At 40.8% G+C, this 12,266-nt stretch overlaps 1 protein-coding gene across 2 annotated transcripts; it reads right to left on the minus strand.

The window, feature by feature from the left end:
- Nucleotides 1-89: 89 nt before the first annotated feature.
- On the minus strand, nt 90-11,572 carry lgi1b (leucine-rich, glioma inactivated 1b). 2 transcript variants are annotated; one of them, XM_038735591.1, is made up of 10 exons: nt 10,819-11,566; nt 10,599-10,670; nt 9,110-9,181; nt 8,449-8,520; nt 5,315-5,386; nt 4,176-4,345; nt 3,800-3,964; nt 3,334-3,554; nt 2,672-2,918; nt 90-2,096 (listed from the first exon to the last, which is right to left on the minus strand). In XM_038735591.1, exons 1-10 carry the CDS (start codon nt 11,019-11,021, stop codon nt 1,747-1,749), a joined length of 1,644 nt encoding a protein of 547 aa, XP_038591519.1. In that variant the 5' UTR covers nt 11,022-11,566; the 3' UTR covers nt 90-1,746. The 2 variants fall into 2 exon arrangements, with proteins under 2 accessions (XP_038591519.1, XP_038591520.1); XM_038735592.1 differs by lacking the exon at nt 8,449-8,520 and having other exon boundaries at nt 10,819-11,572.
- Nucleotides 11,573-12,266: the final 694 nt, after the last annotated feature.

The following is a 12,266-nucleotide window of genomic DNA, read 5'->3' on the forward strand; positions in this document are numbered from 1 at the left end:
AATAGACACCGAACCAGATTTGCTGTGTGAGAAATACAACATAATTTTACTGGCAAATCAGTTGCAACAATAAAAGAACGCTCATCTCTGATTTAGCATTTTAGTATTTTATTAATACTGTCCATAAAACACAATGAGCAAGATGACAAAGGAATTGCTAAAATCCTCGATCCTTACCTAACTAGACGAGACTGACACAAGTAAGCCTATACTGTTTTGCTGAAGCATCTGTCACACAGCATTAAAGGAAGTCGTCCTTGTTTTTGTTTTTTTTATATCTACATTAAATTCTATATCTATGAAAAATAAAACACTGAGTGTGGTCCCCCTCTACGTAAAAAAGCGATATCATATAAATTACTTTACACAGCGTTGTAAAAACGTAAACATTATATTTGGCAAATAGTTGTCAGTGAAGTGGTTAATTGTTATCTGACTTCTGGCTCCTTTGTGTCAGAATAAGAGGACCGTGTGAAAGCACAGGTACTAGGTGCTGCACAGTGGTTGGCTTTTTAGTTGCGGAGTAAAGACAACAATGGTTTTGTCAATGAGGGAGAAAAGGGGCAAGAGTGCAGTGAAAGAGGGAGGGCCAGGTGGCACAGTGGGATGCTTCTAGCGAGTCATTCATCAGGGATCGACACTATGAGTGTCTGTATCATACGTACAGTCTTGCTTAACTGATGGCCATAGAGTAGACAGGATGGAGATGGGTTTTTTTTTTTTTAAAACCTCAGTTTCTCACAGTGTTTAGTGTATCCTTCATTTCATATATTATGGTCAGTGTAAAGTAGCTACAATAGACTGATGGAAAACAAGTAGAATGGACTCAACTCTAAGCAATTAGTAGTCATTTTACCCGCATTTGGTTGGAAGCTAGTCTTATTTTCCAGCTCCAGTCTTATAGCAACAAACTACCCCTAACGTTGCAAACTATGGTGTTGCGGCTGTTGCACTGTCATAAACTTGGATTAGATTCCACTTTAAATAATGTCTTGTAATTATATTCTGCTCTGAAGTCAATTCTCTGACTTCAGAGTGCTTTGTTTAATTAAAGATAAAGTGAAGACAATGTCTCTTGTCCCTGTAGTTTTTCTAGAAAACTACGCTTCAGTCTGAACACATTTTGCCCCTGCCCCTCAAGAATACTTCCCTATTTACCTATCATTGTATAAGTCATAAGCACGACCAAACTCCTGAATCTTTAAAAATCAAATTCCTACGATAGAAACAAAAAACACAGTATGGAGTTTAATCCTGCCAGTACACCTGCAGACAGAAGCAGTGATTTGATAGCTTGTTTTTCCTGAAAGATAGTCAGTTCGCACATTGAGTGTATTTAAGCTCTTTTTTTAAATGGAGAATAAGGCATTCCCTAAGGAATCAATATGAAAATACAAAGGGTTTATCAGAATTAAGTAGTTAAAGCAGGTTGCCAAACATAGGTATCAGGGGCCGTGTAGAATATATTGTCAAACTCAGTGATCATAACCAGTGTAAGAATTTCAACCACTTAATCTCAACCTAACCTAGCCTAACCTGACCTGACTTGACCTAACCTAACCTAACCTAAAGGTCCTGGATTGTATTTGAAACATCTCTTTAGATAATTTGACCTTCTGCTTGAAACTTCCTTTTGTTCAAACGTAGCTGGAGATTGCTGGTGGATTCTAATGAGACTGACAAGTTATCACAGAAGAAAGTATTTGAATGGTAGTGTAGATAATTTGTCCCAAACTGTCGAGGGGTTTAATTACTCAAATCGATCATGAGGTGCTCGTATATCTGAGTTTTCCCCTTGAAGCTGGATGCGAGCAGGAACACCCGGTCGTCAATGGAAACTGGAGAAAATGAACGAGGTGCCTGGACATTCAGCTCCTGAGATGGGACAAACTGGCCCCTATTGGTGTCCCATTGGTAGACCTGTGTCAGTGAATAATCGCTGCCCAAAATGGCATACTGCCAGTTGCCAATGGAGACAGGCTGGAACACCATAGAGCCACGGGAAGGAAATGTCTGGACCTCCTTGAACATGGCGCCATCCCAGCGCATCACCTTGGAGTCCCCGATGAATCTTGTCAGGCATATAAACAGCTCACCTTTTAAAGAGGGACAAAGATTCAGCAGACTGTTTAGTACACTCAGCCGCTAAAATCTGGCTCTGAAACAGAAAAGCTCACAAAAACAGTTTATGTAATTCCAAAATAATGAATTCACTCGTTATCAACAGCTACCTAGCAGAGATGAGAAAAAGTACAGAGAATGTTAAACAGTAATGCTTTATGGGCAGGTTTTATGGCAGTGGACAGTCACATTGCCTCTTACCACCTTCAAAACGAATGCCTATGACATGCCGAGCAAGGAGGAACTAAAGTAATAAATTGCAGAGTTTGAGTCATGAAGTTTTTTCTAGGCTATTAAATTAACCACATCAAAGAAATGGTTGACTCTGGATCAAAGTTCACTGTTAATCATATGACACCCAAGACTATCTTAATCTTAGCATTAAAAACTAAATAATGGCACTAGGAGTGCATGAACTGCATAAGCAATATCCTGCTCCAAGGACAACTAACTTCCAGCAGCTGATACTGTATGGTCAGCGTCGTTTTAGTCAGTGCAAAAATAAACCCTGTGTGTTTACGTCCAGTGCTGTTCAAGCTGCAGCTCTCACCTCTGACACGAAAGTGTTTGACGGAGAAGACGTCCTCCATATCCGGTATGTCAGTCCTGCGGTCAAACTGTTTCTTGCTCCGGTTCCACTGGTAGACAACAGGCCTCTGGGAGCTGCTGGACAAGATCAGGTGGGGTTTGTTGGAGATCTCCAAATATTCGACATCTGTGTCGCGGTACCACGGGTGGAGTGACTGGTGGGAGTAGAAGCCATTGCCGTTCCATTTGTACACGGTGGTGGAGCCGGCCTATGAGAGGAACATGTACACAACGTGAGCACAAGTCAGCTTTAAAAAGGAATAAAATATATTAGGACACAAATTTACAAGCAAATTGTAAATTTGCACTGGGCCAAAGATGAGTGTGTGTGTGTGTGTGTGTGTGTGTGTGTGTGTGTGTGTGTCCCCAAGCATATGTTAGAGCATATGTGAACATTTGGCAACGCCAGGGTAATCAGCAGGAGCAGATGCAAACAGACATGCTGCAGAGGAGGACACCAGGAGAGAGAATGGCTGACACAGTGGGAAGAGTGGTTTAGAGAAGCAGTAGACATAAAGGGGCTGGACACAATAACAGAAGCACCTGTATAATATAATGGACACCATCAAATGTCTCTTTATGCCCTAGTCAATTCAAGTGCTTGGAAAAGCAAAAGTATGCAACCTTTGAGCTGTCAGCGATGACGAAGAACGACTCTCCGTCAATCATGAACGTCTCGATGTCGTTAGGTTTGCGAATCTTCAGGATGTCAATGTCCTGGATCTTGATGAACTTGTTGGCAGAGGTGTCACGTTTGTAAATGTGCGAGCCCCCAAACAACTGGGCCACAATGACAAAGAGGTGGTTGTCAATCACCATGGGCTTGCAGACCACAGTGGAGGTGCCTGAACGCAACAAGAGAAAAGACAAATACCGGACAAATAATTAGTAATACTTGAGTAATATATAGTGTAGTAGCATTTGTTTTGTATTTCCTAAAGAGCACTTAACAACATACCTCTACTTCTCATGTATGCCCCCATTACTGTAACAATTACAGCAACCATAATTGCCATTCGAGGCATAAACATTTACACAGGATTCCCCCCACAACACTGATGCCCTGTTCTTTACCATTTCATACACTCACTTTCAATGGTGTCATAGGTTCTGAAGGTCATCTCAACATGATCCCATTCCAGGAAGCTGCACGTCCCAGCAAACGGTTGGGCAAACACAACATACTGGTCTTTACCAAAGGTGAAGGCCTCCACCGAAATAGACTCAAACTTCAGCGACTGATATGAGGCAAACTCTGAAAAGTGTGACACAACAATGAATTCTATCTTGAAATAATCCTTTCACGATGACAAATTCCTCAATAACCAGTTTACAGCAGTAGCACTTCAGCATTTCAACTGTCGAAAAGAACAGGAAGGAAACAAGAGTGGGAAAAAGGTGAGGCAGTTTAGTGTAAGGCTTCTATGCTTATGACGTGGCAGGGGGCAGACACACGAAGAAGATACCCGCTGTGATGCAGTCAAAAGAGTGTGGCAGCAGGTCATTGAGCTTCCTGCCCTGGTGAATGGGTGGCCCGCTGCAGTAGATCTCGTCCAGGGTGGCATTAGTGTGATGCATCCACTCCACCAACCACTTGAGCTTGCAGTCGCATATCAGGTTGTTGCCCCGTAGATCCCTGCACGCACGGATGGACCACATGGGACATCAGTGAACAGTTGCGTGTATTTGGTAAGACATAATATTGTTACTATTTCACTCTTGAAGCATGCATTTTAAACGTAGGCTTTAAAAAAAAAAAAAAAAACGAGTCCCTGTTCAGTTCCTGCTTACTGTTCTACCGTCTGTCTCTCCACTCATTGGATGCACTTTGGCTTCAAGCCAGGAAAGCCACAACCAGTGTCCTATCTCTTGAGTAGTCTCTGGTCGTCGCCCACTCTCAGCCTGAATTGCTGTTGACCTTGAACATGTGTAGTGAATCCACATCCACAAACACACACACACACACACACACACACACACACACACTGTAGCCTGCATTATTCCAGCTGATTGTGGCAGCCAGGATCCTATTTTGTTCTCTGTAATTGACTTGTTTACCATTTACCCCAGCATTCTGGCATCCTAACCGGAGCTTTCCCCTTCTCTCCCTTAGAGAGAATCCATCTCTTTTTCTTTTCTCCATTGTAGCAGGGAATAATTTCTTCTTCAATCTTTTATTTTCTTACTGTGTATTGCACACACACAGAGTTACACGCAACAGTCACACACACATGCACCGAAGCCTACTTCTTTTCGACCACACTGTGCCCTCTTCCCCTGCCTCTGGCTTACTTTCAACTCCTCTGTTGAGTGGGGCATTCAATTCAGATAAATTCAACTTTTATAACAAAAGTTATCTCAGGGCACTTTTAATATAGACCATACTCTTTATGAATTCCTCTAATTTTTAACACTGTGACCTCTCAATATTACTGTGTTTAATCCATAGGTTACAACCCAGAGTTAGTTCATATATTAACTTTTTTCTTTTCCTCCCATACATAAATCCACAGAAATAGCGATCAATCAGAAAATGGATTAGCTGATGATTTAATGCTCTGTTTTCTCAACAAAGCACCCTCAGTGAAAGACAGACTGAACTCACACTTTGGTCAGTGCGTCCATGCCCTTGAATACATCTTTGGGCAGCGTCTCAAGGTTGTTGTAAGCCAGACTCCTAATCAACAAAGAGAAAAAAATAATACACACAGTGATTGAATTAGCTGTAGACTGTCTCTGCACACAAAATAGACACTGAGTCATTACCCCAGCTTTTCATCCGTCCTGTTAGCCAGCTTGACAGGAGCAGGAGTCGAATGAACAAATTGTCATGCCAACAAAATCACAAGCAGCCAAATGTAAGCAAGGCACAAGTCAGAATCTTAAAGCCCTGACAATATTTATGAGACAAAAGGCTAAGTTGTGAAATAGAATGGACTAAAATCATTAGTGGTAAATTAATTAAGGGAGAGCAATAACATTGAGTTCAGGGAGGGAATATCATTTGTTAGAAAAGGGTGATGTGCTGTTTTTTATGTAAGTATCTATTAGTAAGATGGTAGATTGTAATATTTGATTATCTTAATATTGTTCATACTTAACACTAAAAAGGACTATTCCTCTTTTGTGTTTTTAACTAACCTAAACAGTGCTGTCTTTCTCCAAAGCTGTCAAGTGGACGATATCTCTGCCAGCCATTGAAAACCAACCAACCAAAAGCGGACCTTATAGAGACATTTCATTTGCGAGCGAGGGGCTGAACTCCAAACCAGAAAGAGATGTGAATGAAATTAACCCTCGGCGTAATTCATAAAGGCTGCATTATTTATTTGAGTCGGTTTGCCCTGCAGATAGGCAAGAATGCACTATCCTAACAGATAGGGTTAGAGCAGAGTGGACAGGATTCCAGCAGGACCTCACTTGTGCCCTTCAATAATGTGTTTACTGTATGTGACATATATAATTATGCACTTATTCATAATTTGTTTTTGTATAAAAGTCTGTTTGCTTTCCTCTAAAACAAGTGAAGGTTTCAGTGTAAACGGACAGGAGTACATTATCCCATCATGTGTCGTATGACTTTCTGAGATGTGTTAGAAAAGATCTTAGTAGTAAATCTTTGTTGACATTTGGGAGCTGTTGATAAATTATTGTTTAACTGATTTAATCATAGACCGATGGGAAGAGACTGCAGGTTGGATATGTGACTCGTCCCAGCAATCACTATGGGCTGATCTATTAACAAGACTCGCATTGTAACTCTTCCAATAACCCTTTTTTGTCACATTCTGCCTGTTTAAGTTTTGCACTCTGTGAGTTTTTGGTCAGTTGATTATCTCTTATTTTAGTCTGTTGTGTTTTGGGGTTCTGTCTATTCTGTTGTCAAATTTGTCTGTGTTATATATTGTTTGGCCGTGCCTTCTCTGGATTTTGGTTTCTTTGTGTCTGGGTTTTGGTTTCTGTCTTAGTGTTACTCCTGGTCTGTGTACTTCTGTGTTGGTCGTTAGTTTTGCCCCGTTATGTTGTTTTCAACTCCCTGCCTCTGAGTTCTAGTTCTGTGTTCTCGTTTAGGTTTTGTCTGTTATGATCCCTGTGTTATAGTTGGTCAGTGTTTGTTTACATGGGTTTCTATTATTGTCTGTGGGTAGATTCTTGTCTGGTATTTTGTAACATGCGTTCTGTCTGTTCCCCCAGTAATCTGCCTGCCTGCCAGTCTCTCTGTTTTCCCTGCTGTCTGCCTGCCTGCCTCGTTAGTCCTGATCCCTGTCACCCTCGTTCGTCCCTGGTGTATATGCAGTATGTTTGGTTTTTCTGTTCAGTCCCCATCCGGTCATTGTCGTATGAAGAGTTTTCTGCCTGCTTTGGAGATATGTGTACAGTTGTTTTGGATCTTGTCAGCCACCACTTTCTGTAAGACTTGTTTTTCCATGTTTTGGATTAAATTCCTTGGAACTACATCTCTGTTCTCTGTGTTTTGCATTTGGGCTCTCACCTGCTTTGCACCCTCAAACGTGACATTTTTGTATATTGATTTGTTCATTAAATCATTTGAACTGTACCTGCTCTGCCTCCAATGTCTGCATTTCAGTTCCAGTCCCTTGTGTTTACTATACGCTTATCAATGCGATACCTGCTATCACCAGCGTTCTATGTTCATCCGCCTAAACCATGCATGAATAAATGCTGATAAAGTGTTACACCCATCAAATTCTTTTCTCTACAGTATGCAATTTACTAAATTTTAAAATATGATGGGGGAGAGTGAAAATCACCCATCCATTCATGCATTAAGTCACACATGATGAGAAACACCAGTATGCAGTCAATTTGCCACACTGCACAGCACAAACTCAAAATGTGTTAGGAAGAACTTGTCAGAGATTTAAAGACCGATTTAAGGTCAATTGGTTTAGGGTTACAGTGCAGTTATAATTAGTTTTGTCCTACAGGTCTATTACGTTCTCACCTATCTTTAGTTTTGGCAAGCTTTGCAGTTCAAGAATGTGAACAGCTGTTTACAAAAACACTGTCCATAAAATGTTTAGCAGTTTCCTGTATTTTGTTTAATTTTGTTAACATTACTCAACAATATATACTAAAAACCGTAACCACAGATACAGTACATACTATGCCTTACACACCACACTCACAATAGACCCCACAGAAGATACAGTGGCACTGCTACCAGTTACTGTACCCTCCTGGACACTATAGTGAACTTATCAATTCATAATTTTTAATATCAAAACTATATATTAAGAAAGCTATATGACAATTAAAGGCACAAAATTATTCATCTTTTTATATCAAAATGTATGAACAATAACTCAGCTGGTCCACTAAGACACTGTAACATCCGGATTTGCCCTTCAGCAACCTGATCCAGCTGACACCTTCAGCCAGTAACCTTGGATATTACCACTGGCAGCAGCGCTTCTGCCGACCGTTGCATTTCAGACAATGACAAAGTGATACAGGGAGAGAAAAAGGGGAATTGAAGCACAGTTTATGTTACAGTACCATGAATGCTAATATCCCATTACCTTTCCCAACAGAGGAACCACTTAAACAGAGGATATGAAAGTGGCCGCGCAGATTGTCAGTGATTACTAGTAAAGATAAAGTAATACATTTTAAAAACTTGAGAGGACGGAAGGTAGGAATGAATAACGAACAGATGCAGTTTTCTTGGACAGGAAGGAAGGAAGGAACATGGCCACTACGAACCAAAATACTTACAGATGTATCAGTGCTTTCAGGCCCCGGAAAGCATATGGGGATATCGATGCAATTTTGTTATTTTCAATAAATCTGTGAACAAGACATAGGCCATTAGCATTTTGATAGATTAAGCTAGATTAACACTATATACAAGTAATCTCACTGTGACACTAAAAACTGAAAACCTTTAGTTCTCTGCAAGTCTTCTACCTTTGCAGTTGTGAGAGCTTGACAGTTGTTAACGGAGGGCTATGTAGAAAACCTGAGCTCTGTCCTAATTACACTGTATTCTAACAAAGTATCCAGAGAAATATCCATATTAGAAAAAAAGTGAAAAGTAATGATCATTTAAACGCCCTGCACAACCAAACAAGTGATTTCAATTATTCTGCTGTAGCTAGTGGTTGATGTTGGATGGAGCCAGGCTGGGCATTATGGTAAGTCAGCAAACTTTATGAACTATAAAGAATCATAAAGTTAAACTCCCATAATCAGGCAACATAAGTGAAAACACATGGGTGGTGGGGCTTTTTAATGCCAGCATGCATGGCGGAGTATGCCTTGCTTCAGAATTCACAATTCATAAAGTATGCAGCTGGGAGACAGTTTGTGTAGTTGATGCCCTTTCACCACACAGATGTATATATAGATCATTTATAAATTAAAGATCAATACTTACAGGTATTCAAGATGGGGTAAACCCAGGAACGCGTCCTCATCAATTAGGTCAAATGAATTTGCTGTGAACAATCTGTGAAAAAGATCAATCCTAGATTCTATTACGGTTCCCACAGCATTCCTAAGTCCCAAACTGTTGTTGTTCTTCATATTTCATAACTCAAAGTTGGACTGGGTTGATGTTTGGTGCTATAACAAACTCTGGCAGTGTATCTTTAAACTCATTTAATCATAGCAGGATAAATGTTGTGATGTATTGTTGAATATTGGAAACAGCAACGTCAAGTGCAAAATAGAGGGAAGGACAGCTTTCTGTAACAGACGGCAGACTCATACGGCATTCCTACTCATAGAATGTGGTTCAAGAATGAATAAAATGCAACAGAGAAAAGGCAGCTCACTCCTACTTGGTTTTCATGAAATGAATGAAAGAGAGAAATGGATGCCTCCTCCCACATGTTTCACCCTTTAAACCAGTAATGTAAGAATGGTGACCAATAATATATTGTGCACATTGCTGTATCTTATTTTGAGAACTTGTGTGGTTTTAACTTTAAAGCCCGGTAAGTCCAGAGAAAAAGTTTGGCCACTATCGGTTAAATATATCCTCGAAATAAGTTATATCTCAACAACATTTTAAAACTAAAATGTCCTTTAAAAAAGAGGCCAAGACCTTATTTACATAATGTCAAAGTCTCTTATCTATTTCTTACTGCACGCTCAGCATACTGGCGACTGTGAACCTGTAAAACCACACTGCTGCCCATAGAGAAGCCCCTTTGATTAAGTATAGTACTCTAATGGAGGTTAAGACACTCCAGGTCACCTTGGCACTAAATAATGCCACTCATTTACTTGACACAATTAAATTTAACCTCCTTCTGGTCACAAGCCTGCTATATTTGAGAGTCCATGCACATCCAGACTGATTTAGTGTCATCTGAGCATATGGGAGAATTCATGCCAAGAGAAATGTGATGCTTGGGTGCAATAAACTAAAAGAAGCGTCATTAGAAAGCACGGTTAAGCCTGGCCTTACTGTTATTTTGCAGATTTGCAGTAAGACATACTCACTAGACTCTACTCCTACCAAGATTTATAATAATGCATTTCATATGCAAAAGAAATTGTAAGATAAACTCCCCAGTTAGGTATGTAATTTTGATTTCACCGGTCTCTTTCTCCAAAGTGCTATCTTCGAAGAACAGAAAAGAACAGGTTCATTGTTTATCTCCGCCTCTCTATATCCTCCCAGTAAGCACAAGCATAGCTCCTCTCTAACCAACCCCTGCTGTTAGTAGCTGCAGCCATGTGGTCTCTTGCATAATCCTGACACCATTATAGAGAATCCTCCTTAAAAATCTGCATATGAGCCTCAATGCAAGTCCTCTGGGGAGCTCCTGCCTTTATTTTCTGAACACTGAACACTGAACATAGATAGATAGATAGATAGATAGATAGATAGATAGATAGATAGATAGGCTACTCACAGTAGTTGCAGGGCAGGCGTGTGAACAAAGCTTCCTCCTGTGATTTCATTAAATCCAGACTTGACAAAAGATCTGAATGGATGGAGAACATTTATTAAATAGGATAGGTGAGACCTGGGTATAGACTGAAAAGCAGAGACAGAGTATTTCCACAAGCGCTCCTGACAGTTCATCATAACACAATAAAATCAAGAGTCTATTCAGGTTCAGGACCACTTACAGTGAAACGACGTCGGATGGGAAAGTGTGAGGCACGGATCGGACATTCTCACACAGGGCATTATCTTTGGTGCAGGTGCATCCAGCGGGGCATCTGGGCTGCCTCACTCTCCGCCCGTCTGCTAAAACCAAGCCGACAACGCCGACCCAAATCAGGAGCGTCCATCCTCTCCATCCTCTCACTTCTCTGCCCGGGTATCCCATTCCTTCTGTCCCGATCGAGTACTTCCCTATCACTCCTGCACATGCAACTTCTCGGCAAAATCCTCCAGAATTTGTAAACCCCGGGTTTAAAAGACAATGTTAAGTGTTTCTGGATTAAAAAAAAATACAAATCTTTCTGTTTTGTTTGTTTTAATGATATAGAAGCGGGTGCCGCTGCGCTCGGAAGCAGCCTTGGGTCTATGCTTCTTGCGTCTCAATAGGAAGGCACCAGTCCAGAGGATTCGTTCTGCAAGGCGCAGGATTGCAAATGCGGGACAGACAGGACAGGAGAACAAGAGAACAGCCTCAGATTTTTTTTTTGTCATGAAAAGGAATTATCGGAAACCCACCCCTAAAATGAAACACGCTGCTAAATGTGTTTGTCTAGGCTATTCCTTATCAGACAGCTGCTTACAAAGAAGTTGTCTTGTAGACTCAATGCTGAGGTCATGAATGGAAGAAAAAGAAAAACAAGAGATCCTGTGAGAGAGAAAGGGAAGGGAAGAAAGGGAGAGCTGAAGGAGCGGGGGCAGGGCCCCAAGGTGCGCTTTTTTATCGTCTTTGCAAGCTATTATTTATGCGCGCTTCAGAGCCGCCGTGCATGGTTAATGGGAAGCGGCTATTCATGAGGCTCTGTGCAAATGCACCTGCCTCCCTCATTCAGAGGCTTTTCATTCCGGCTTTGGCATACCACCTAATGACATTAACTGTGAAAAGAAGATGAGTTTATACCGTGGGGTTAAAAATATAGGCCTACAATAATTTTGTGATATTTTGGTCTAAGGAAATTTTGGTAGGACCTCCAGAAGTAGGCTAAAAAATAATCAGCCATTTAAAGTATTTTTTCCTCGTTTTTTAACGCCCAGACGATTAATTTATGATAATGCTGTATTGAATTAAATAGACCATTTCTGCTTACCTTTAGCAAACAAAGGACGAGAGTCATTCAAAGGTTGCTCTTTGTAGCATTTGTCTCTCACTTCCTCAGTGTGCCGTGGAAAAGTCATGAAACACATGGACTTCTGTTCCCGGCCTGCAGTGGCGAACTTTCAACCGAGGGCTCAGTTATACCGAAATATTCAAAAGAGTAGCCTTTAATGCCCTCTTTATTTTCCATAGTTCAAACGCCTCTTCATCCTCTCTATCGTCCCTCGGCGGGAAATAAACGATAAGATCATTGAATTATCACTTATTTAGTGTAACTGGGCTTCTTATTCCAAAATACAAGTCTCTGGTGTGTTTTTT

Source organism: Micropterus salmoides, unplaced genomic scaffold (assembly GCF_014851395.1).
Source record: "Micropterus salmoides isolate LMB-PRFRI ecotype aquatic unplaced genomic scaffold, ASM1485139v1 Ms_hic_scaffold_21, whole genome shotgun sequence".
Lineage (NCBI taxonomy): Eukaryota > Metazoa > Chordata > Actinopteri > Centrarchiformes > Centrarchidae > Micropterus > Micropterus salmoides.